The sequence below is a fragment of the Vulpes lagopus genome, chromosome 4 (genome assembly GCF_018345385.1).
Source record: "Vulpes lagopus strain Blue_001 chromosome 4, ASM1834538v1, whole genome shotgun sequence".
NCBI classification, from domain to species: domain Eukaryota; kingdom Metazoa; phylum Chordata; class Mammalia; order Carnivora; family Canidae; genus Vulpes; species Vulpes lagopus.
In genome coordinates this window covers 151,645,993-151,672,475 of record NC_054827.1, presented here as the reverse complement: position 1 = coordinate 151,672,475, position 26,483 = coordinate 151,645,993, and the positions used below count along the sequence as shown (strand labels likewise).

Below are 26,483 nucleotides of genomic sequence, written 5' to 3'. Positions count from 1 at the left end.
TTTTACATTTAAAAAAAAATTTTTTTTTTTAATGTTTTTATTTATTTATGATAGTCACAGAGAGAGAGAGAGACAGAGACACAGGCGGAGGGAGAAGCAGGCTCCATGCACCGGGAGCCTGATGTGGGACTCGATCCCGGGTCTCCAGGATCGCGCCCTGGGCCAAAGGCAGGCGCCAAACCACTGCGCCACCCAGGGATCCCCTGTATTCCTTCTATATAATGCCTATTAATGTGTTCTCATTTTTCTGTTGGTTTGTCTTATTGATTTACTGAAGTTCTTTGTTCTGGAAAGAAATTTTGGATCTTGTGAATTGTAGGTATCTTTCAGCTTTAGATAGATAGCTCTTTGTTTTACTTTTTTTAGGATGTCTTCTGCTGGACAGAAATTCCTGATGTCAAAATTAATCAGTCTCTGCCTTTATGATCTCCTTCTCCTCCTCCTCCTCCTCTTCTTCTTCATGATCTGTGCTTTCTATCTTTACGAAATTTTTCTCTATCTCTGGCCTCGTAAAGATAGTTATATTCCACTTGTCCATATATGCCTAACTATGTTTTGGCCACATTTTCATTTTTTTCTTTGTCCCTGCTACTAGCTTTATTATCAGTTTTGGTAACCGATGATAGTTAAAATATTTGGTGTTAAATGGTACACATAATACTGTATAAAACAGGGACGCCTGGGTGGCTCAGCAGTTGAGTGTCTCCCCTTGGCTCAGGGCATGATCCGTAGTCCTGGGATCGAGTCCCGCATTGGGCTCCCCACATGGAGCCTGCTTCTCCCTCTGCCTGTGTCTCTGCCCCTCTCTCTCTCTCTCTCTGTCTCTCATGAATAAATAAATTAAATATTTATAAAATATATTGTATAAAACAAATATTTAGTAGTCAACATGTACTTAATTATAAAGCTGGGGAAAATTTGAGAAGCAGAGGTGAATAAATAAATACAGGAAATGGATTTTGTTTCAGGGAGTAAAATGAGAAGTTACTTCCTTTTTCAGGACTCATTAAAAGTCAAAATAATGAGCCCTTTACATTAAAATCATCTGCCTGCTTTACTAGATTTTCTTTTAGATCTTGAAGAGTCGCAAAGACATAATCTTAATGATGGATTTTCCACAATCTTTAGGGCTTTTTGTTTTTTAAGTTTAGCCTTTGTGCCTAGTCCATTGACAAATTCCTACTTATTAAGAGAACTTGATAGGAAAAAAAAATTTCACTAAAATCAAATGTGTAAGACTAAAAAACTTTATCATTTAAAAATATTGTTAAATATCAAAATGTGAGTTATCTTATGACTGTGGTTAAGTAAATAATAGTTCCTTAGTGTACTGAAATGTATTGCTCTATTTTTAGCATATACTACTTTGATTGAAAATGATTCAAATCCAGAAGTTAGGCGGGCAGTGTTATCATGTATTGCGCCATCAGCAAAGACTTTGCCAAAAATCGTAGGGCGCACTAAGGATGTGAAAGAGGCTGTCAGAAAACTGGCTTATCAGGTAAATAAGTCTAATAATTTGTGTAGACATATTCTTAAAATTCTTTTGAAAAATATTTGGCATATAATAATGATTTCTTCAATTTTTGTGGATTTTTATGGACAGGGAGTATATAGATAATTGAGGTAGACTCTTACTGCATTAAATGTGTTACCAAATATTTGTTTTGGAAATTCTGGGTTATTTTCTTAGATGAAGGAGTTATTACTAGTTATGAAATATATAGACTATGGAGTTTAATGACTTACTATTTTTACTTTCTCCTTAAGGTTTTAGCTGAAAAGGTTCATATGAGAGCTATGACCATTGCTCAGAGAGTAATGCTCCTTCAACAAGGTCTTAATGACAGATCAGGTAAGATAGACTTCTATATACAAAACATCAGTAGGGGACACGTGGGGGGCTCAGTGGTTGAGCCTCTGCCTTTAGCTCAGGGCATGACCCCCAGGGTCCCAGGATCGAGTCCTGTATTGGGCTCCCTGCAGGGACCCTGCTTCTCCCTCTGTCCGTGTCTCTGCCTCTCTCTGTGTGTCTCTCAAGAATAAAATCTTTTAAAAAAGTCAGTAGGTTTTGGTTTAGTAGGCTTAGAAGATTTAGAAAACATGTGTCCTTAATTATGTCCAGGAAGTCTGTCACTGACACAGCCTGTCAAAATTTAGCTTGGTACATCATGTAGAAAACATTTCAAAGGGTTAAAAGTCCTGGTAGTTAAAGGAACAGTGTTTGTTTTAATTTTGCTGTGTTTTACAGTTGAAGGAACTGTGTGAAGGCTATCTAGCTAATTTATATCAGAGGTAGGGCAGGATCTTTTTCAACTCTCTCTCTTCCAAAGAAGTGCTGTCTGTCCCCTTTGTGTATGTCTTGGTGGTGATGTGTGCTGTGCTACAGAAACCAATTAAAAATAATCAGGCTAGTATAGTTTTCCTACCTTTTTTTTTTTTTCTCTGTTAAAACTAGAGACTGCTTACAGGCATCATGAGGAATGATATATTTTAAATTTCCAGTCCCCATGAAAAGGCTAAGACAGCTTAGTTTTGCTGTAGCAACAAAACTTGAGATTCAAAACATTGTCAGAGGACCAATGACTAGGAGGATGAATTTAACAGCTAAAGTTTGTTCAGTTATACATGCTGGTATGATTCACTACGAATATAGCAATCATGTAATAGATGAAGTCAGGCATCAGGTGAAATAATCGTTATCATAATGTCAGGACTAATGCTGAAGCCCAGTGAATCCAGGGGAAAAGGAGTGCAGATATTTTTGTAGGCTGCGAGAGTGGGTGGGTATTTGGTTTGGGCCTTTTCCATTTTTATTGGAAGTGAGCAGCATAGTGACTCTTGCAATATTATTGTAGTTTTATTTTTTCTTCCGTATTTTTCTTTGTTCTTCTTAGTCTCTTCTCATTGTTATTGTAAATGTCCATTTCATGTTAGCATTGATCTGATATTTAATTAATACAGACAAAATATAGAAAATGGAAGCTAGAGGGAGCCCCTGTTCACTTATATTTCAAATGACTTAACAGATGCAGTGAAACAGGCGGTGCAAAAGCATCTTCTCCAAAGCTGGTTACGTTTCACTGAAGGAAATATATTAGAGTTGCTCCATCGGTTAGATGTGGAAAATTCTTCTGAAGTAGCAGTCTCTGCTCTCAACGCCTTATTTTCAGTGACTCCTCTTAACGAACTGGCAGAAATCTGTAAAAGTGACGATGGCAGGTACATGTTCCTTACTTGAAATGTGATTCTCGTGAACTTCTACAATTAGAATCAGTCCCCTTCTGGTCCTTCAGTCCTTCAGTCCTTCTGATGACTTCAGATGGTTTTAATAGCTTTTATCTAACTCACCTGTGTTTTCTTTACTGTGGCATGGTGAGTGTCTTTTCTTTTTTATCCCCTTTGGGGAAGAACTCGCTACCTTATCACGGACTACTTTAGCTGCATTCTTTTTTCCCCCCCATTTTGTTACTTTGATGTGTGCATTAGCTTACCATGGAAAGTCCTGCAACATGCTTCCCCATTGTATGACTCTTTTTTTCTCTTGCTCTAAATATTTTCGTTTGTGCATGTGTGTGGATAAATTAATGACTTTGCAATTAAAAGGATGCTGGTTATAAATCAGGCTTGCTTTTTATTCCTATTTTTTATACTCAGTTCAAATTTTTAACTTTAAGATTATGCTTTCTCTTATTCTCTCCCTTTTAATTGAAGGCAACTGATTCCATTGGAAACATTAACTCCTGAAAATGCTTTGTATTGGCGTGTCCTTTGTGAATATGTGAAATCCAAAGGAGATGAAGGTGAAGCAGTTTTGGAGCAGATTTTGCCGGAGCCTGTAGTATATGCAGAGTATTTACTAAGGTAAAATTTTTTCTTATTATTCGGATTGTACTTTTGTTGCTGTGTTAAGCCTCTAGCCCCTTCCCTCAAAGCCATGTTTGATGACTTTGTGAAAAACCATTTTTTTTTGACGAGGCAGAGATAGATAGCAATGTATATTGAGTCTTTCTGAAGAATGTTCTGTGCTGGATGGATAAAGTGCAAAAAGTCAGTGTGTTTAGGGAGATTTCCTTAAAACTGTTAGGATGTGCTTATGAACATTTCTCCATAAAGTTGATAATGATGGTGATGTGTTACTCCTTGAAATTGGTTGGCAAACCTTTTCTAAGGGTCAGAGCATAAATATTTTAGTTTGTAGACCTGTGTCACAGTGACAGTTCTGCTGTGTTGGTGCAAAAGCAGCCAAAGAAATATGGGATGAATGATTGTAACTATTTTCCAATAAAACTTCTTTCAACTTTTATGGATACTAAAATTTGAATTTCATATGATTTTCATCTGTATATATTTTCAAATTATGTTTATATCCATGTATAAACAAACTTCCATTTAAAGGTGTATAACTCTTATCCTGCAAACTGAAAACAAGCAGCAGGCTGTATCTGGTGCACGGGCCATACATTTCCAACTGACAAGGTGAACCTTTGTGGCTACTTTAGTATTAATTAAACCTGCACTATTTGGCTTTTTGTTTTCTAAAAGGATTTTTCAATATACACTTTTTTATTAGTTATTCTAATTTCACTTTAAAATTGTACAAGTAAAACATGAATGCAATTCTGGTCAAAATTCAAATACAGAAATATGTAATGTAGAAGAAAAACGTAGAATTTTTCTTTCATCTCCTAATTCTTCAATTCCATTTATCTTACAATTAACAATTTGTGGAATGTACACTTTTGGCCCTCTTTCTCTACATATATATATTAAAATACACAAAAATTTTAAACATAGCACAATACATGTTTTTGGTTTTTTTTCCCCCCAACTACTTATATCTGTGATCATTATATGTTGGTGCATATAAACTTATCACACTCTTAACATATCATTCCATGGTATGATGGCAATACTTAATTTACTTCTCTGTTAATGGACATTTAGCGTGATTCTGGTTTTTTACTGATAAGGTTGTATTAAACCATACATTTTTATATGTTTGGGATTTTGTGGGGTTGATTCCTAGAAGTGGAATTGCTGGGTCAAAGGTTATATGTATTTTCATAGATTTTGGTGGGCAGATTTTTAACTTTATGCTTTTTTAAAAAAATATTTTATTTATTCATGAGAGACACAGAGAGGGAGAGAGAGAGACAGAGACACAGGCAGAGGGAGAAGCAGACTCCATGCAGGGAGCCCGACGTGGGACTCGCTCCCGGGTCTCCAGGATCATGACCTGGGCCGAAGGCGGGTGCTAAACTGCTGAGCCACACAGGGATCCCCTAACTTTATACTTTTAATGCAGTTTTGAAAAAGCTTCTTCCATATAATATGAATTATAGGCCTGAGTTCTTTTTGTATAGAATGTAATATTTTGCTTATGATGAATGATTCCATGTAAGTTAGGAAGCAAAACTATAAATGCATTTTCATTTGTATGCAAAATATTGAACCAAGGATAAATATCTAAAATTTGAGCCAAAATGGAAACTTACAGCCTGAATTCATTAACATCATAAAAAATATGAGTGAATCTACTGTTTCAATAGTAATTGTTTCAAGCTTCAATATAATTAGAGTATTCATCATATTGCTGTTTGGGCCATGTTGCAGTATTTCCAAAACCAATGAGTTTGATGTAGTGCTTAATAATATGAATTAATATAGAAGTAATAAATACTTATAGAAAATAAGGGATTGTTTCACAGATTAATTCTTAGTTACTGAAATCAACAGGTAAGGAGCTTGGTTCCCCTGGCTCTGAGAAGTTAGGGATTCTTATATTTCCATTGTCACTTAATCTGTGAGTTCTGAAATAGGTAACTTTAATCAACTTTTTATTTAAAAAGAACAAAACTTTAAAAATTGTATCTTAATTATTATTGAAAGAACAGTTTAGAAAGAGAATAGTTTTCTTTTTGGAGCAACATCACTAGATAGGATTAGCTTATTCCGGTACTGAAACAAAATTAAATGGAAAAATTGCTTCCTGAAAAATCTCAGAAATATATTTTCAGGCATTTGGTAGCAGAAAGAGGTAGTGACCCAGAATTCTTTTTTTTTTTTTTTTTTTTTATTTATGATAGTCACAGAGAGATAGAGAGAGAGGCAGAGACACAGGCAGAGGGAGAAGCAGGCTCCATGCACCGGGAGCCCGATGTGGGATTCGATCCCGGGTCTCCAGGATCGCGCCCTGGGCCAAAGGCAGGCGCCAAACCGCTGCGCCACCCAGGGATCCCATGACCCAGAATTCTGATATGAAACAAGGTTTCCTGTTAACCGAAGTATTCACATAAAGGAAGAAATCAGGGATATTAAATTTGGCTTGTCAAATTTGAGGAAGAAAAAGAGATGTGAACACAATTTTAGAAAACAACCTTAAATATAAATTCTTGGAGAGAGCTTTAGAAAAAAGCTTTCTTTCTTGAGTGTTCTCATTGTAATGAATGTGTTTAAAAATGGTTAAAAAGAGATGATTTCATGGTAATTAAAATTGGTGGGTACATTTTAGGTTGTATTTATGCAGTTTGAGATTCTTAATCTATGAATGAAGTTATTACTCTGAATTTATTTTAAAAAATACCCTCAGTCTTGATGCTATGCATTGTGCTAAAGCTGGAGTGGAAGAGTAGGAAGGATTCAAAGATGAGGGGATCCCTGGGTGGCTCAGTGGTTTAGCTCCTGCCTTCCACTCAGGGTGTGATCCTGGAGACCCGGGATCGAGTCCCACATCCGGCTCCCTGCATGGAGCCTGCTTCTCCCTCTGCCTGTGTCTCTGCCTCTCTCTGTCTCTCGTGAATAAATAAATTAAAAAAAAATCTTCAAAGATGAGTGAAGGTTTTTTTTTGCCTGTTAGAAACCAGCAACTCTACTAAGCTAATGATTTTGATAATTACTAGTTTCTTTCCTTTAGTTTTCTACTAGAACCCAAAGAGCGCTGATGCCCATTGAAAGTCCTATCTCAAGGCCAGAGATTTGTGAGCTTTTATTTACTCTTGGTTGTTATTTTAAAGACGAGTCAGTTTATTAAGGACTCGTACATAATTCTGCAGTTCTTATAACTTGATTTTGTTGACAATTTAAAAATGACATTTTCATCAGGATTGTTTCATATTACTTTCAACCTAAAGGCACCTAGTTGTGTAAGCTTTAACTCTTAATTCTGCCTTTACCTAGGTTTTTTTTTTGTTCACACAAAAAAGAGAACTCTTGGTAGGCTATTGAATTTTATCTAGATGAGGGTTGTAAAAGGCTTTAATTTGGGCAGAGGTAATAAGCATAAAAGGGTAGTTGATGATGCTTATTTAGGAATACCTACAATGAGGGATCCCTGGGTGGCGCAGCGGTTTGGCGCCTGCCTTTGGCCCAGGGCACGATCCTGGAGACCCGGGATCGAATCCCACATCGGGCTCCCGGTGCATGGAGCCTGCTTCTCCCTCTGACTGTGTCTCTGCCTCTCTCTCTCTCTCTGTGTGACTATCATAAATAAATTAAAAAAAAAAAAATTAAAAAAAAAAAAAAAAAAGGAATACCTACAATGAAATAAGAACAATGCAGATATTAGTAGCGCCCCCAAGCCAGGATAATACAAATTCATGAAGCTCTATTTTTCTGATTTTTTAAAAGGTCATTGTATTCATGGCTTACTTGCATAATTAAAAATAATTATTCCTACTTTTCTTCTAAACAAAAGAATAATGATCAGTTAGGGATGATGAGTGTGAAGACTAGCTCTTTTTGAAAATTGGGTTTTTGTTAAGGGGGTCAGATACTGATGATACTGAAGTAATGTTACCAATTTGAGAGATATAAATATTTGCCTTTTGAAAATTTCCGATAAGAAATTTGAATCCTTAATTGAGTATATTTTCCAAATTCTTTTTGATTCAAGCCCATAAATTTGTTTGCAAAAGTTCCTAATAGCATAGAGTTTATTCTTTAGGCCAAATTAGTATAATGTGGTATAAACATCCATATATTTGAAGTGATAGGAACTGAAAAAGACCCTTTTCTGACCACATGGGGAACTGTTTAATGTTTTTTAACAGATTGTACATTTTATTTATTCTGCTTGTTTCAGTTATATTCAGAGTATCCCAGTTGTCAGCAATGAAAAGAAAAGTGATTTTTCCTATATTGGAAATTTGATGTCAAAAGAGTTTATAGGTCAACAGCTGATTCTAATTATCAAGTCTTTGGATACAAGCGAAGAAGGAGGAAGGTATGTCTAAATTTTGGCGCTTGTCCTAATTTGCTTTTCTAATATCCTGTATTCAAACACAGTCTTATTACAGTATGATTAAATATATTTAACCTAGCTCTCTTAAGTGCAATAAAGTTTTCTTTTTCCTCTTATGCATACAATATCTAGTAGGAGATATACTCGGTGTGGGTATGTGGGTGTATACATACATATATGTTTATATATGTACTATATGTACACACATGTGTGCGTGTATATATGTGTGTGTATATATGTATATATACACATATATATAGTTGACTCGAGCAACACAGGGGTAGGGAGTAAGGGTGCTGATCCTCTGTCCCCCCTTCTTGGAGTCAGAAATCCATATATAACTTTTGACTCCTCAAAAAACAAATTATTAATAGCCTATTGACTAAGAGCCTTACCAATAGGCATAAACATAAAAATTGACATAAATAGTTAACATATATTTTTTATATTGTATGTGTTATATACTATATTCTTAAAGTAAGCTAGAGAAAACCTGTTATTAAGAAAATCATAAGAAAATAAAGTACAATTCTGTATTTATGGTATTGTATTGTACTGTATGGGCAAAAAGGATGCATATAGGTGGACCTGTGCAGTCCATGTTGTTCATATATATGGAAACACAAGTTCCTTATTCAGTTTTTTCAGAATAAATCAATAAAATTACAGATTTTGCTTAAAAACCTCTATTACAGAGAGTTAGTAAATACCGTTAAAGATTTGATTCACTTCTAATATTTTGTCATTTCATCATGTTGATTTATGAAAGGTTGTAAGGTCATTTATAAAGTTTCTTTTTTTTTTTTTTTGCAGATAGGAAATTTTTACGTAGTCTGTACATGTTCTTTTGTACCTATAGTATTAAAAAAAGAAGTGAGACAAATGTAATTAAATCTTCAGAATAAATGAAATGTTAGAGATAAGATAGGTTTCTACTGTCATGTTTAAATGAAAATAGTTCTTTTTGAATGCAGGAAACGACTACTGGCAATTTTACAGGAGATTCTTACTCTACCCACAACCCCAATATCCCTACTTTCTTTTCTTGTTGAGAGATTGCTTTGCATCATTGTAGATGATAATAAAAGAATACAAATTGTAAGTAATTTTCTTCATTGTTGATAAAGGTTAAAAGATTGTGGTCAGTGATATTGAGGATTATCTTATTTTCTTTTCAGTATTTTTTTATTTATCTTTAATTGCTTTTTGTTTTAGTCATGTTTATTTTTTAAACTTCTTAAAACTAAATCTCTCCCACACACACATTTAAAAAGTTATCTCCTTCCTTCCTATCATTTTGTTGAATCAGATTGAAATAAAAGAGGTTAGGGAATAGGGGACACATTGGTCTTTGTCACTAGAGTGTTTGAGAGGTTACTCAAGTTATACATATTTAGGTTCAGATCCCTTCTGCTGCTTTGTGACTTTGAGCAAGTTATTTAACTTATTAACCTTTTTACTTGTCTGCAAAATGAGAATACCAATAAAGCCTGCCTTGTTCAATGATATAGTGTGCATCATGTGCTTGGTAAATACAGAAATAAATGCTATCTATTGTAATACTATTGCCAATATTTTTTCTGGGGTAGCCAAAAAAGACAGGCCTGTATCGGTGCTTTTCATAAATTGATACAATTTCTGAGTTACAGGTTAATTCAGGGGTTGTCTTTCCCAATGCCTCCTTATACATACTTACACATAAATCATTTCTACAGTGTACAAGTATTCCCAGTTAGTAGTTATCCCACGTCTGCTTAAGTACCTTCATTTAGGCTGTAGCCTTTTCCTAAATCAGCCAACTCCTGTGTCCCAGTGGCTCTGAAAGGAAGGTCTTTAGTTATGTATTGTATATGCAAAGGAAGAATAAAAGAGTATTCTGTTTTTCTATATTTAACTCCCTCAGAGCTGAACAAGGGAGGGAGTTGATTGTAGACAGAATTTTAGTTTTTGGTGCTTAAAATTAGATACTATATTTGTTTTAGAATACATGCCTGTTTACCATCTCATGATCTTAGAGTTTTTAGTCATATATTGTTTGGTCATTTCCCCCCCCCCCAAAGTTGTCTGGCAAGCAGAATGTGTGCTGTTTTTACTTGTGTATTTTGCTCCATTTTTAAAGAGATTGTGGATACTATTTGAAGTTATGTGTAGCAATTTGATTTCATTTTATGACATAGAACATATATTAAAGCATGTACTCTGAATTATAACTTACCAGGTTACAGAAATCATCTCAGAGGTTCGGGCACCCATTGTTACTGTTGGTGCTGCTGATCCAGCTGATGTAAGAAAGAAGGAACTCAAGGTAAATTTCCTCTAAATTGAATAAATGCTTGACTATAATGTAGCTGTGCAAGTCTTTTAATTCCTCTTCCTGTATGATTTCAAAATTGTTCTCACAGAGTCATATTATTGGTTAACTGTTGAAGTGTAAGAGTATCTCAGATATTACCAGGTGATGGAGTTTGAAAGGTTTGCCCTCTTTGGATCAGGAAGGCTGTGCCTTTTTTTTTTGTATATGCCTGACTCTGCTTAACTTCTGTTTGTCAAGATGTTAAATATTACTTTTTTTAAAAAAAAAATATTACTCTTAAGTTTGCTACAGATGTTCATAGTATATATATATTTTTAAGATTTTATTCATGAGAGACACACGGAGAACGAGAGCAAGAGAGAGAGAGAGAGAGAGAGAGAGAGAGAGAGACAGGCAGGCAGAGGGAGAAGTAGGCTCCATACAGGGAGCCTGACGTGGGACTCCATCCAGGACCCCGGGGTCACACCTTGAGCTGAAGGGAGGGCCACCCTGGTGTCCCCATAATAGTTTTTGTTAAAGCAATTTATATCTTTCCTTAGATGGCTGAAATAAAAGTTAAGCTTATTGAGACAAAAGAAGCTTTGGAAAATTGCATTAACTTACAGGATTTTAATCAAGCATCAGAATTAAAAGAAGAAATAAAAACATTAGAAGATGCCAAAATAAATCTAATGAAAGAGATAGAGCAACTTGAAATCAAAGAAGTCCACATAGAGAAGGTATAAATAACTTTTCTTATACTAATTTTCAGCTGTTATTAATCATCTCAACTATATTTTCTTTTTTAACTCAATGCTGACAGATATATTTACTTTGGAGTTGGAGTGCTTTTTAGCAGTATCATGAATTAACATGAAAATATTTTTTTTGTCTTCTTCCTTTTTATTTTAGACTTTGAAAGACCTAAATTAGCTTTATAAAATAATCTCTGTAATCTCTGTACTCTATCTTCTTCCTTGCTAAGGAAACTTAACCCTCTAGTATTTTCCTTCTGTGTGTGTGTGTGTTAAAGCTTTATCCATCTTTCTCTTTTGTGGAAGACTCCAGACTTTTCTGAGCTAGAAAAAGAATTTCTGTGGTAACTATACCATTATACATGTAATTTTTAAAGCTTAACCACACTTTTGTTTTTAGAAAGAGCTAAGGAATTTTGTTGTTTTAAATGAAACACTAAGCATTTTATTTAGTAACATTTAAAGCTGAGTTTCAGCAGTCGCATTTTTTTAAAACTTCCTTGTGTTTGATAAAACATTTGTCATTTTTTAACATAAGATAGAATAATATCAATTACTGTGTTTGATATTAACTTTCAGGAGGTCTTTTAGAATTTTGCCTTTTGTAGTAAACATGATTATTTTACTTCAAGTTTAGGAAGTGCTGGTTGGAGTATGCTCATAAGAAGAATGCTGGGTGGGGAAGAATTTACTCTGTAGGAACATTTTGTAAGTTATGCTATGTCCTTGAGCTCTCTAGCTGTAGACATCTCTGCTCCAACACTCCACTTTTGAATTTTATTTTTCTAGCTAGTATCTTATTTTGTTTGATAAAGTATGGATCATTATAGGTTCTAACTTTGAGGAGCATATTTAAAGTGACAAATGAAAATATAAACTTCAAGTCTGAATTGGGAAAATATGAATAAAAATGGTCTATCGTGATTTATATCATCTGTTTAACTGGACTTTCTTTGATCTTTTATGTGTTCATTTGTCCTATTTAAGAGTTATAAATCTATTATAAATAGTGCAGTTATAGCATAACATAATAAATTGTATAGGCAAGGAAGTTATAGGGGTTTTATGGAGAGGCATCTAACCCAGGTAGGGTGTTGTTGGATTCCCCAGGGGAAGAAATGTTTTCACTTGACATTTGAGTAAAAATAATACTGTAAGCCAACATTTATAGGATGCTTTTTCTGTGGTGGTTACTACTTCATGCACTTTGCAAGTGTTTGATTCTCACTACATAACTTTATGGGGTTGGTCCTATTTTCATCTTATAGAGGAAAAGTAACTTGCCCAAAGACACACAGATAGTAAATTGTAGAGGCAGGATTAAAATCCAGGCAAGTCAGGCAAGTGGCTTTAGATTTGTGCTTTTAATGTACTCTGTTATCTCTCCTTGATGAATTGTTAAAGGAATGCAGGCAGAAGGAAGGCGTGTGTGAAGACCCAGAGTAATGTGAAACTTTAGGTCCACATAACTAGAGAATTGAGGAGGGAGAGGTAAATCAAGTGGAAAAATTAAGGGCCAGGTCTTGTAAGTCGTTGTATAAGCAATATTTGAAACTTTCTGCCTTAGCCAAGGATCATGGTGAACCACTAAAAGTGTTAAGTGGTAGGATGAGATTTATTTAGGAATTAGTAACAGGGAGAAGAGTCAAGAATATATCATAGGTCTTTTGGTTTGGACATTTGGGTAGATGGCAGTGTTAATTTATGGAGATAGCACAAGAAGAGGAGGAGGGCCTGGGGTAATAACGAGTTAGTTCTCTTTTGGACATTTTGAGTTTGAGAAGCCTGTGGAACATACAAGAGGAAACGTAGTAATTGTATATATGATCTGAAACTTAAGAAATAGCTGGGTTAGCTCATCGATGGTAAATGGAGTTGGATGATTGGATAAGATTGCCCAGAGAGTGTACATACAGACAATATGCTTAGACAAAGCCCTGAAAAAGCTAACATTTAAGGGATGGGCAGAAAATATTCTTACTAATGGGGAATATTTTGTGTTTCATTTTAGAATGATGTCGAAACCCTACAGAAGTGTCTTATTTTGTGCTATGAATTGTTGAAGCAGGTGTCTATTTCAGCAGGTATAGGTGCAACCATGAATGGCATCATTGAATCTTTGGTATGTTGGTGGCCTTTGAGGCTTTATTTTAGCCCACTCCTTCCTCATTTCATAAATTATATGTTCCTTGGAGTTCCAAAGAAGAAAAAGATAACCATCTTAAACACCTGATAAATATAATTGGTAAAAAAAAAAAAAAATTATATAGTGGCTACTTCATGTTGTGAAGGTTAAATTAAGATAATGTATAATGTATATAAAATTAAGATGATATATATAAATTAAGATAATGATACATAAGTTATACTTATTCCTTTAAAAAGTTTGAAAAAATTATGTTACCAAGAGATGTAGAATATCTTCATTCTTTGAATAGTAAGAGGGGTATTGAAACACGTAAGGAAATATTTAAGTATTAGGAAATATTTAAGTATTAGAATCTTGCTGTGTGTATTAGAATCTTGCTGTATAGACTGAGACTGTTACATTGTGAGTCCCATGAAAGGAATTTGTTTTTTCCTATGAATTTAAAGGAATATGTAATTAAGTAGCTCTTCAAAGGTAATTTCCACATTAGTGAGCATAGGGACATAAATACTACAAGACTCTAGTAAAATAACATTGTCTGATAGCAATATAATGCAAACCACTTGTAACTTTACATTTTCTGTAGCCACATTTAAAAATTAAAAAGAAACAAGTGAAATTAATTTTAATATCTTTAACCCAATATACCCAAAATGTTTTGATGGCATCATTTACTCAATATTAAACTATTGAGATATTTTACATTCAGTTCTTCATACTGTCTTTTTTTTTTTTTTTTTTTTTTTTAAGTAGGCTCCATGCTTATGGGGCTTACTTGAATTCTTGGCCTTGAGATCAAGACCTGAGCTGAAATCAGGAGTTGGATGCTTAACTGAGCCATCCAGGCATCCCCATATTAAGTCCTTAACAGAAGCACATCTCAGTCTGGCATAGTCACATTTCAAGTGTTGAATGTGTCCGGACTCTTCCAGGATTCTCCTCCAATTGTTTTTACTTAGGATTAATGAAAAATAGCCAATGGATATAATCTAAAATCAAGTTCCTTGGATTGTCATGAGTTTATAAAGGCAGTAAAGAAGACCAATTAGCTTTTATGACCATGTAGAGCTTCTGATTAAAAGTAGGTTTTACTAAACCATTAGAATTTAGCTTCATTCTTAGTGAAGCAAATGTCTTTAGTGAAAAGTAGTTACTTTTAAAGTTGTATTTGCATACTTTATGCCTGGTCCTATTGCAAGAGAATGGTAAACTGGTACAATTACACAATGGAAGTAGTAAATATGAAGACTACACATACTGGAAAAGATATACAAGTTTGAGTGAAGAAAACACAAAATTGAATAGTCATAATTTAAGTGTACAAAAACAATTTATGTCTAAAGATTGAAAGATATTAGACGTAAATGAGTATAGGGTATTTTGATGGAAGAGTTATAGTATTTTAATGGAATTACCATTTTAAAATAAAAATCATAAGTTACTAATTGAACAAATACTTCTTGAACATCTACTGTATACTAAATGCCAGTGATAGAGTGTACATGCTATACAAAACATATAGACTATCCTTGTGGATCTTCTGGTCAAATGAGAGGGACACCAATCAAATAAACAAGTAGAAGAATATGCCATTCATAACTGCTATGAAGAAGAGTTATATGGTCGTATGTGAACTTATAATAGTGGGAGTTGCTCTGTGCAGGGAAGATGACCTTGATCTGGTTTTTGACATTAGCTGTGTGAAAAAGGGAAGGAAGAATGTTCTGTATTTGCTCTCTCCAGTACGGTTGCCACATCCACATGTGGCTATTAAAAACTTGTGCCTATTAACAACTAGAGCAAACTGAGATGTACTTGAAGTGTCAAAATACATTGGGTTTTGAAGGCTTAGTACAAACAACACAATGTAGATTATCTTAATTTTTTAATATTGATTACATGTTGTGATGTTAATATTTTGGTTATATTGGGTACAATAAAGTGTATTAAAATTAGCTTTACATGTTTCTTTGAATGTGCCTACTAGAAAATTTAAAATGACCTATGACTTATATTATATTTCTGTTGAACAGTACTGAATGGAAGGGATCAAAATCAGGTGATTTTATGAGCAAAGAGCAGGGGATAGCATGGTATAAGATGATACGAGAAAGCCTACACAAATGAGAGATATGCCGTGTAAAGGTGTTTTATCTTTGTCCTATGAGCATTGGGAGCCATTGAGTCACTTTAGCAGGTAGAAAGGGATGTCTCATGATCAGACTGTATTTCACTCTGGCTTTATTCCTCTGTTTTAGCAATTTAATACATACCTTTTTTTTTTTTTTTTGTAACTAAAAATTGAGTTAGACAATATGGATAAGAAGTAGATCTATAATATACAGAAGTTTTATTTTTAACCATGTTTTTAATATGCTGTTATACATTTATTATCCTGATCAAAATTATTTTATTTAATTTAGATTCTTCCTGGAATAGTAAGTGTTCATCCTGTACTAAGAAACCTGGCTGTTTTATGCTTGGGATGCTGTGGACTACAGAATCTGGATTTTGCAAGTAAACACTTCGTATTATTGTTGCAGGTAGGATTTATCTTATGACAAAAATCTTGATTGTATTTTCTGAAATAAGTACATAGAATCTGTGATGATACAATGAGTGCTCTAAATTTAATTTATTCCAGGGTTTATTAATGATGGTGACTCTTATGGATGACTTTTAGGGATTTTTATCTTTAATGTCCAATTGAATAGATAAAGCAAAGAAGAGGAGTAGGAAGTGGAGATATGGAGAAGGATCTGTTTTGTCAAAGGTCTCACTGATAAGTTGGTTTTGGTATTTGGGCCAATACCAGAGGAAAGTGGGGGAATGAACTATGTAGATATCTGGGTAAGATGTTTCTGAGGAGAGGGAAGAACATGGGAAGGGGCCCTGAAGTAGAACTTTGTCTCAAATGTTCAAGGAGCAGGGCAACTATGGCTAGGGCAGACTGAGCGCGAGGGAGAATAGTAGGAGAAAGGAATTGCAGGCAACAGGATGTCCATATCTTTAGGGACTTAACAGACTTCACAGTGAAGGAAATGGGAAAAAATTGGAAGATTTTGAGTAGAGGATTATTATGATCTGACTGGGTATAGAGTTGATGTAGATCAGGGACTGGCAAACCTTTTCTGTAAGGTGCTAGAGAGGGGGGTGCCTGGGTGGCTAGTCTGTTGGGCGTCTGCCTTTGGCTGGGATCATGATCCCAGAGTCCCCGGGATTGAGCCCCAAGTCGGGATTGAGCCCCAAGTCGAGCTCCACGTTGTGCTCCCTGCTCAGCAGGGAGTCTGCTCCTCCCTTTCTCTCTGTCCCTCCCCTTCCCCCTGCCTATGCTCTCTCTCTCGCTCTCACTTTCTCTCAAATAAACAAATAAGTTCTTTTTTTTTTTTTTTTTTCAATAAAGGGCTAGAGAGTAAATGTTTTTGACTTTGCAGACTGTATCATGTGTCTCAAGTACTACTCTTAGGTGCAAGTGTGAAAAGACCCACGACAATATATAAGTGAATTAGTGTGGCTGTAGTTTAATATTTATGGACACTAAAATTTGAATTTCATATAATTTTCACATGTAATGGAATTATTTTTCTTAACTATATAAAGATATTTCTTCTTGAAAGTTGTGCAAACAGGCAGCAGATTGGATTTGGCCCCTTAGCCATAGTTTACAGTCCCTAATGTTAACTGTAGGGGTATAAGAATGGAAGCAGATTTACTCATGAAGAAGGTATGCAGTAATCCAGGAAAGAGATGATGATGACTCGGACCAGTATTCAAGTGACTAATGGGGTTGCAAGAAGGGGCGGTAATCTAAGTTTGAAGATGACATCTATAGAATTTGATAATCTGATGTGGCATCTGAGAGAAAGAAACTGAAGGTAATGAAGAATTATAGCCAAAGTAACTGGAAAGAGACTTGCCCTTTTCTGTGATGGGGAAAATAGAGGAACAGGTTTCATGGCGGTGGATGAGATAAGGAGTTCAGTTTTGGGCATGGTACGTTTGAAGTTTGTGTTCCAAGTAGATACATCGAGTAGGCATTTGTGAGTTTGGAGATAGGAGGGAAGTGCAAATTGGAGAGATGAACCTGTCTTTATGATAGTATCCAGTGCTTCGAGACTGGATGTTACCTGAGGGATGAGTGTAGATTGAGATCTCAACTTTGTAGTTTCCTAGGGCTTAGGCAACATTTAAAAAGAAGGGGAGAGGGCAGCCTCGGTAGCGCAGCGGTTTAGCGCCTGCAGCCCAGGGCGTGATCCTGGAGACCTGGGATCGAGTCCCATGTCAGGCTCTTTGCATGGTGCCTGCCTCTCTCTCTCTGCCTGTGTCTCTGCCTCTCTCTCTCTCTCTCTCTCTGTGTCTCTATGAATAAATGTAAAAGTCTTTAAAAAAAACATTAAAAGATAAAAGATAAAAATAAAAAGAAGGGGAGATGAAGAACTAGTAAAGACTAAGGTGGAATAGACAGTAAGGGGAGTGTGATGTCCTAGAAGGCAATTGAAGATGATATTTTATAAGGGCTAGCATCATCTGACTGTCCAGTGCTGGTGACAGGTTGATAAGGATTTATAATTGACCATTTGGGGCAAATAAGGAAGTGTTGTGGCTTTCGTGAGAATGGGCTGGAGAGAGAATTATGAGAGAGGAATTGGAGATAGCCAGTACAGACTATTCTTTTAAGATTTTATTTTTGTTAGGAATAATAGAAATGGGGAGGTAGCAAGAGAAGGGCTTGGGATAAAGAGAAGAGCCTTTTGATTTTGTTTTACTTTTTTTTTTTAATGATAGAGAATATTATACCATGTTTGTGATAAATACTAAAGACAGTAACTCACTGGCCCTGTTGAAAGGAAAAAAAAATTGATAATATAGGAAGAGAAGACACTTGGCTAGAGTGCTACTGAATAAAGAAGGATGAAATCTGGTGTAACCAGTGGAATGTATTTGACCTTTTAACTCCTTTGGATATCTGTCTTTAACATTTGGGCCTGGCTTAACTTAAAAAAAAAAAAAAAACTTCCCTCCACTTCTCCATATAAAAAGACAATGTGATTCATGTAGCATCTGGTGTTGCCAAATGTAATGGTATAAAAAAGCTGCAAGTGCAAATTGTTTGCCAGCAGGTAAATGGGAGTGCTTTGTGTGCTCAATTTGAAAATAACATATGACAACACAGACATCATTTTCATGAAAAAATTAAAAGACAACTCTGGGGTGCTGGGTGGCTTAGTTGGTTAAGGATCCAACTCTTGATTCAGGCTCAGGTCATGATCGTAGTCAGGGTCCTGAGATCTGTCAGTATCGGGCTCCATGGAAGTCTGTTGGAGATTCTCTCTCCCACTGGCCCACCCCAACTTGTGCATGCTCTTTCTCTCAAATTAATAAATCTTAAAAGAAAAAGTTGAACTCAACCAATAATAGAATATTCCCTCAGCATGAAACCTTTATCTTGGAGCATCCTTTAATGTTGCAAACACATTACCAAGAAAAAGAAAGCATATAATTAGAGAAAACCTTGGGGAAGTCACATGTTCTAGAAATGGCCAAATTGCTTGTGGCTTATATCAGAGGAAGAAAATTAAACTCATACTTACATCAAAAGAATTTCATAAGGAATAAGGAATTTCAGGGTTTTGTTTTAGTTTCCTCTTTTGGAGCATTTGGCATCTAATCAACTTACTTTAATGTGTAGTGATGGAGTTCCTGTTGATGCTTTGTTTATATTTATCCTATGCTGCTGATGTCACAGAAAAATTTCTGTTACAATTATATTCTTTTGGAAACTTGAAATGTCAGAATTATCTTTAAAATAATGTGAAGTTCCTCTCTCAAAGAAACTGAAAGAAATATTTTGGTAGTTTGTCCAGGCGAATCATGTAGAGTGCTTGGCCATACATCGGTTTTGCTCCAAGATGTAGAGTGAATCTGCATGTGTTATAGAGAGTCCTTTTTAAGCCAGCAGGTATTGGGACAAATGATTCTGTTAGTAATTCTAAAGAAAGTCTTGTTCACTATTTTAAAATTTTTTGGCTTAATATAGGAGTCCAGAGAATAAAATTCTGTATTTTCAAAGAAGTTTTGCTAAGGAATTAGTGTACAGTAAGCTTTCTACTTCTATTTCCTGTCTTCCGAGAAGATGGGTCTTGAAGTGCTAGATTGATCTCTGGTCATTACTTTTTTTTTAAGTGGAAGAAGAATCTTATTAGAATATTCGATAGTGAAGGATTCATTTATGTCTAGCTTCAGTAGTATTTTTTTTTCTCTAAAAATGGGATAAAACATTCATTAAGATGTTCTATATACCATTAAGAATGTTGCTGAAAAATTGTGAGTTACAGTCAGGTTGGAACTCTAATAGGAAGATTAAAGGTAGACAGTTACATAATATTTCCAGTATTGCAACGAAGGAAATACCATAGGATTTTCCCAAAAGATAATTTAAGTTCACTTAACCTTTAAAGATGAAATATGGATTTTGATCCTTTTAATTCTTGGTGGCCATAACATCAATAATAAGTGCCGTGGGGACGCCCCAGTGGCTTAGCAGTTGAGCATCCGCTTTTGGCTCAGGGCGTGATCCTGGGGTCCTCCCTGTGAGGAGCCTGCTTCTCTCTCTGCCTGTGTCTGGATCTCTGTCTGTCTTTTCATGCATAAATAAAATATTTTTTAAAAATGCTGTGGTCATTTTAGCCAAAAGAAAGGCAGAATGACTGTAGTGTTTAAAAGTGTCCTGAAGCATTTAATGCTAACTCATGCTCCACTTGACAGAGCTTATAGGAGCCTTGATGCTGTTTGTTTATATTTTTATTTTTTCTATTTTTTTTGGTCTTTGTTTTTATATATGTACTTTTCTGTTGTGGAAAGGAATTGTCAAATTCAAGCAGATGTGAAAGATAAATGATGTTTCTTATCCCAACTATTCCACAATTTTACTCTCTTCCAAATCAAATGAATCAATAGAAAAGCAGCCTTGTCATGGAATTCAAGTTTTAAAGAATTGAAGTTTGTCCTCCCCCCGGTCCCCACCCCCCTTTTTTGTAGTATAAACAACTGAGATCATTAAACTTTTTTCAGGGACTAGCTACTAATATTTGCCTGAAAAAAACAGCTAGATTTTTTTTTTTTTTTTAAACTAGGCTCCATGCTGAGCATGGAGCCCAGTGTGGGGCTCAAACTCATGACCTGAGCTGAGATCAAGAGTCAGATGCTTAACTGAGCCACCCAGGTGCCCCTTGATAAAAATTGTTTTGTAAATTAAAAATGTTTGTGAGGGATCCCTGGGTGGCACAGCGGTTTAGTGCCTGCCTTTGGCCCAGGGCGCAATCCTGGAGACCTGGGATCGAATCCCACGTTGGGCTCCCGGTGCATGGAGCCTGCTTCTCCCTCTGCCTATATCTCTTCCCACCAACCCCCCCCCCCCCCGCGTGTGACTATCATAAATAAATAAAAAAAAAATTAAAAAAAAATGTTTGTGAATGATATCAGGTTCAAATGTGAAATATATGTAAAATTTTCTTTTTCTTTTTTTTTTTTTTTGTATGTTATTCTGCAGTGGGGTTTTAAGGTCTTTTCAGTTCCTTGAAAGGTTCACGATCAAAAAAGTTAACCACTGAACAACTTAAGTTGTTTATAAAGTTATTTTTAGGCCTATCAGATTTTAGATTAAGGGAAAATAGCTATCTTTGGGGGGAAGTAAGATATCAGTTCTTTTGTAAATCAAGTTTTAGTAATAAAAATTGATTCAAGACATGTATTCACAATAACTTGTTAGAAAGTCGAGAGGGAAATTCTTTTTTTTTTTTTAAAGATTTTATTTATTCATAGACACACAGAGAGAGAGGCAGAGACACAGGCAGAGGGAGAAGCAGGCTCCATGCAGGGAGCCCAATGTGGGACTCGGTCCCGGGACTCCAGGATCACACCCCAGGCTGCAGGCGGTGCCAAACTGCTGCGCCACTGGGGCTGCCCTAATTGATTAGAATGTAATGTTTTTGTCTTGATAAGATGGCGAGAAACAATTTCCATATAATTGAACAGTTTTTCTAGATCTTAAAAAGAATCATAGCCAATATATTCATTCTTTTTCAAATAAAAGGAACAAATAATATAATTCAGTCTGACTCTAGTTCTAGGAATTTTTTTGTACTAAAGGTGAACTTTTTCTGAATGAAATATAAGTGTAAATATAATGGTACAAATAAATAAAAATAATAACTTTAAAACAAATTTTAATTTCTGAAAAATGATGTTTCATGTGGACTTGACTGTTGGAAATAGAATAAGAAAATAAGATGTGTGTTAATTTTATGCCGCATACACAGAATGAAAAGTTTACTGAATTTACTTTTTTTTTGGTGGGGGATGTTTGAATTTAGGTCTTACAAATTGATGATGTGACAATAAAAATAAGTGCTTTAAAGGCAATCTTTGACCAACTAATGGCATTTGGGATTGAGCCATTTAAAACTAAAAAAATCAAAGCCCTTCAAAGTGAAGATGCAGAAGTAAACACTGATGGAGACCAAGAGTTCAAAGAAGCTGAAGAAGAGACTGCCGCAGTCAAGAATGTTCTGAAACTTCTTTCTGATTTCCTAGATAGTGAGGTAAGAAATAATCACAGCCCTGTTGTTACGAAATTTCTTTTTATTTTTTTTTTTTATTTTTTTTTTATTTTTTTTTATTTTTATTTTTATTTTTATTTTTTTTTTTTTCGAAATTTCTTTTTATTGTTTATTTTTATGCTCTATTCTTTTTTAGGCTGAAGTTTAAGTTTGACCAACATTTGAAGATTGTCTTTTAAATATAATTAAATTCCTCTTTCATCCTTAATATACTTTGTTTCTCACTGCCATATTGCATGTGCAGAAAATTGAAATGTAAACAAAAATGACTATTGGAGGCTGTTCATTTTTTTTTTTTTTAAGATTTTATTTATTTATTCATGAGAGACACACAGAGAGAGAGAGAGAGGCAGAGACACAGGCAGAGGGAGAAGCAGGCTCCATGCACGGAGCCCGATGTGGGACTTGATCCCAGGACTCCAGGATCATGCCCTGGGCCAAAGGCAGATGCTCAACCACTGAGCCACCCCAGGGTCCCTGTTCCTTTTTTTTTTTTTTTCATTTTCTCTCATGTCTTTGTGATTTATGATTTAAAAATTATCAACTGTTTTTTTTTTTTTAAAGATTTAATTTATTTATTCACGAGAGACCCGGAGAGAGAGGCAGAGACACAGGCAGAGGGAGAAGCAGGCTCCAGGCTCCGTGTGAGGAGTCTGATCTGGGACTCAGTCTCAGGACCCTGGGGTCATGACCTGGGCCGAAGGCAGATGTTCAACCTCTGAGCCCCAACCCCCCACCCCCCCCATGCATCCCCTTCAGGAGCTGAAGAAACAATTTAAAATAATTTTACATTGGGTTGGTGGAAGGTCTGAGATAGGATATGAGATTAGATTTTTTTTTCCTCAAAGTACTCTTGAGCTATATTTTTATAGCATATGTAAACAATTAAAAAATCTTTATCTTGACTTTTTTTTTCTTGAGGTGAAATTGATACAAACATTTTTGAAGTGGACAATTGGCATTTAGTACCCTCACCATGTAATGTAACTGCCACCTCTAATTTGAAAACATTTCCCTTATCCCCAAAGGAAGAACTGTATCCATTGAGCAGTTGCTCCCTACTTCCCCTGCTGCCTGCTTCTGACAGTGACCAGTATGCCTTTTGTTTCTGTGGATTTAACTATTCTGGATGTTTCACACAAATACAGTCATATAGTATGTGACGTCGTGTCTGCTTTGTTTCACTTAGCTTATTTTCGAGGCTCATTCATGTTGTAGCTTTTATCAGTACTTTTTCCTTCTTTTTTTTTTTTAATTTTTATTTATTTATGATAGTCATACAGAGAGAGAGAGAGAGAGAGAGAGGCAGAGACACAGGCAGAGGGAGAAGCAGGCTCCATGCACCGGGAGCCTGATGTGGGATTCAATCCCGGGTCTCCAGGATCGCGCCCTGGGCCAAAGGCAGGCGCCAAACCGCTGCGCCACCCAGGGATCCCCTACTTTTTCCTTCTTATGGCAGCAGGATCTCTCATTTTGTGTATAGATCACAACTTGTTTAGCCACTGATCCATTGAGAGATATTTGGGCTGTTTCCGTCTTTTGTCTGTTGGGTATAGTGCTGTTAGGAACATGCATGGACGTGTAGTTGTCTGTTCTTTGGGGTATATATCTAGGAAGGGGTTACTGGGCCATATGAAAGTTTTTTTTTTTAATGATTCACCCCCAATCCAGTTAATTAACATATCCCCAAAATTCACCTATTTACTTATTTTAGTGAGAACATTTAGTTCTACTCTCCTAGCAAAGTTCAGTTATACAGTATAGTGTTAGCTAAATATAGTGTTAACTAAAATCACCGTGTTTTACATTATTAGGTCTCCGGAATTTATTTTTAAAGAATTTGTAACAAAGTTTGTATCCTTTTACCATTGTCTCTGCATTTCTCCCCACTCCCCAATCCTGGCAGCTACTTTTCTACTCCATTTTCCATAAGGTTCTACATATAAAGTGATACCATGCGGTATTTGTTTTTGTCTGGCGATTTCACTTAGCACAGTGTCCACAAGGTTGCATTGTCCTACCATATTGCAGATGATAGGATTTCTTTTTCTTACTTCCAAATATAGTGTGTGTGTGTGTGTGTGTGTGTGTGTGTGTGTGTGCAAAGCATTTTCTTTATCCACTCATCAGTTGATGGACACTCGGACTGTTTCTAGAATTTGGCTACTATAGATAATGCTGCTCTAAGCATTGGGGTGCATGTATGCCTTTGAATTAGTAATTTTGTATTCTTTGGATAAATACCTAGTAGTGCAATTGCTGGATTGTAGGATAGTTCTATTTTTAACTTTTTGAGGAACCCCCTTACTGGTGGCCTATTCTTGAGAACGTTCCATGTGCATTTGATAATTATTTTTTTTTTAAAGATTTTATTTATTTATTCATGAGACACACAGAGAGAGGGGCAGAGACACAGGCAGAGGGAGAAGCAGGCACCATGCAGGGAGCCCAACGTGGGACTCGATCCTGGGGCCTCAGGATCAGGCCCTGGGCCGGAGGCAGCGCTAACCAGCTGAGCCCCCGGGGCTAACAATGTATATTCTGCTGTTTTAGGACAGAATGTTCTGAATACATGTTAGATCCATTTCATTTAATGTGTCATTGAAATATTTACAGTTGTTATATCTTCTTGTTGGATTGTTCCCTTATGATTATGTATTGTTTTTGTCTCCACTTAATTCTTTGTTTTAAAGTCTGTTTTGTCTGATACCTGTTTCTACCTCAGCCTTCTTCCCACTTCCATTTACAGAAGAACGTTTTTCTGTCCCTCACTGTCACTCTGCATGTGCTTTAGGTCTGAAGTGAGTCTCCTGTAGCCAGCTTTTTTTTTTTTTTTTTTAGAATTTATTTATGTATTTATTCATGAGAGAGAAGCAGAGACACAGGCAGAGGGAGAAGCAGGCTCCCTGCGGACTCTGGGATCACGCCCTGAGCCCAAGGCAGACAGATGCTCCACCATGAGCCACCTAGGCTTCCCACCAGCATTTTTTTTTTAAATCCATTCTGTCACTGTGTCTTTTGATTGGAGCATTTAGTCCACTTACATTCAAAGTAATTATTAATAGGCATGTACTTACTGCTCTTCTGTTACTGGTTTTGTGGTTGTTTCTGTAGTTCTCTGTTCCTTCCTTGGTCTTTTCATTCAGTTTGCTGGCTTTCTTTAGTGATACACCTGGATTCCTTCCTCTTTACTTACTGCGTATCTGTTACCGATTTTTGTCTTGTAACCATCAGATTTATATATAACATGGACAAAGCAATTTATATTAAGTTGATTGTCACTTAAGTTTGAATAATTTTATTTTATTTTTTTAGATTTATTTATTTATTCATGATAGACAGAGAGGCAGAGACACAGGCAGAGGGAGAAGCAGGCTCCATGCAGGGAGCCCGACGCGGGACTCGATCCCGGGCCTCCAGGATCACGCCCTGGGCTGAAGGCAGGCGCTAAACCGCTGAGCCACCCAGGGATCCCCCAATAATTTTAAAAGTACTAAATTTCCCCTCCTCTCCCTGTATAATTTAGGTATATGATGTTATACTTTTTATCTTTTACTTCTGTGAATTCCTTGACTGAGTTTTATAGGTATGCTTCATTTTACTTCTTTGTGTTCCCTAGTTTTCTTACTCCTGCTTACAGTGTTTCTTTTCTACTAAAAGAATCCCCTGTAACATTTCTCATATTTATTTATTTGTTTGTTTATTTCAGAAAGAGAGCACGAGAGGGAGGGGAAGGGCGTAGGGAAAGGCAGAGGATCTCAGGCAGACACCCACGCTAAGCGGAGAGCCAGATGCAGGGCTTGATTCCACAGCCCTGAGATCCTGACCTGAGCTGAAAACCAAGAGTCAGGCACTCAACTGACTGAGCCACCCAGGTGCCCCACTACTTCTTGCCGATTTAATTACCCCACGTCTTGGTGTGGACCTCCCTGGGTTGATTCTGCTAGGGACTTTCTGTGCCTCCAGGGTTCAGATTTCTATTTCCTTTTCCCTTTTCCAGTTTCGGGAAGTTTTCAGCTGCTATTTCTTCAAATGAGATTTCTTTCCTCTTTTCTCTCTCTTCTTTTGAGGTCCCTGTAATGCAAATGGTATCATGCTGATGGCATCTCCTATGCACCTTCCTTTCGTGGCTGAGCTGTGTTTGCCTTTAGTCTAGTCATCTGCAGTGGCTCACTTTGCCTGTTGTTGGCAAGCTTTAGTCCCTATATTTTAGTGGGCCAGTCTAGGGAGGGCCACTTTAGGCTTGATTGGGTCAGACTGAGTGTCGGAGATGTGGTCACAACAAACTGAAAGGGCTCTTTTGGTGTTGCCCCCTGGGAAGCTTTCATTGGTAGGCAGGACTGGCTGTCAGATTAGGTGTCTTGCCTTCACCCCACTGCTTTGGTTGCTTTGGGGAATTCCTGCTGTGTCCGGGTTGGAGGGGGCA

General features: G+C 36.2%; 1 protein-coding gene across 1 annotated transcript in view; it reads left to right on the top strand.

Annotated features, from left to right (window-relative positions):
* The window catches only part of NCAPG (non-SMC condensin I complex subunit G), a 39,514-nt gene that overhangs the window by 2,674 nt on the left and 10,357 nt on the right, over window positions 1-26,483 (top strand). Inside the window, exons 4-14 of the mRNA XM_041751214.1 lie at window positions 1,356-1,501; window positions 1,771-1,855; window positions 3,030-3,222; window positions 3,715-3,864; window positions 8,084-8,224; window positions 9,217-9,340; window positions 10,461-10,547; window positions 11,096-11,275; window positions 13,302-13,412; window positions 15,863-15,982; window positions 21,812-22,039. Coding sequence (XP_041607148.1) covers window positions 1,356-1,501; window positions 1,771-1,855; window positions 3,030-3,222; window positions 3,715-3,864; window positions 8,084-8,224; window positions 9,217-9,340; window positions 10,461-10,547; window positions 11,096-11,275; window positions 13,302-13,412; window positions 15,863-15,982; window positions 21,812-22,039 — 1,565 coding nt within the window. The remainder of the gene's footprint in view (window positions 1-1,355; window positions 1,502-1,770; window positions 1,856-3,029; window positions 3,223-3,714; window positions 3,865-8,083; window positions 8,225-9,216; window positions 9,341-10,460; window positions 10,548-11,095; window positions 11,276-13,301; window positions 13,413-15,862; window positions 15,983-21,811; window positions 22,040-26,483) is intronic.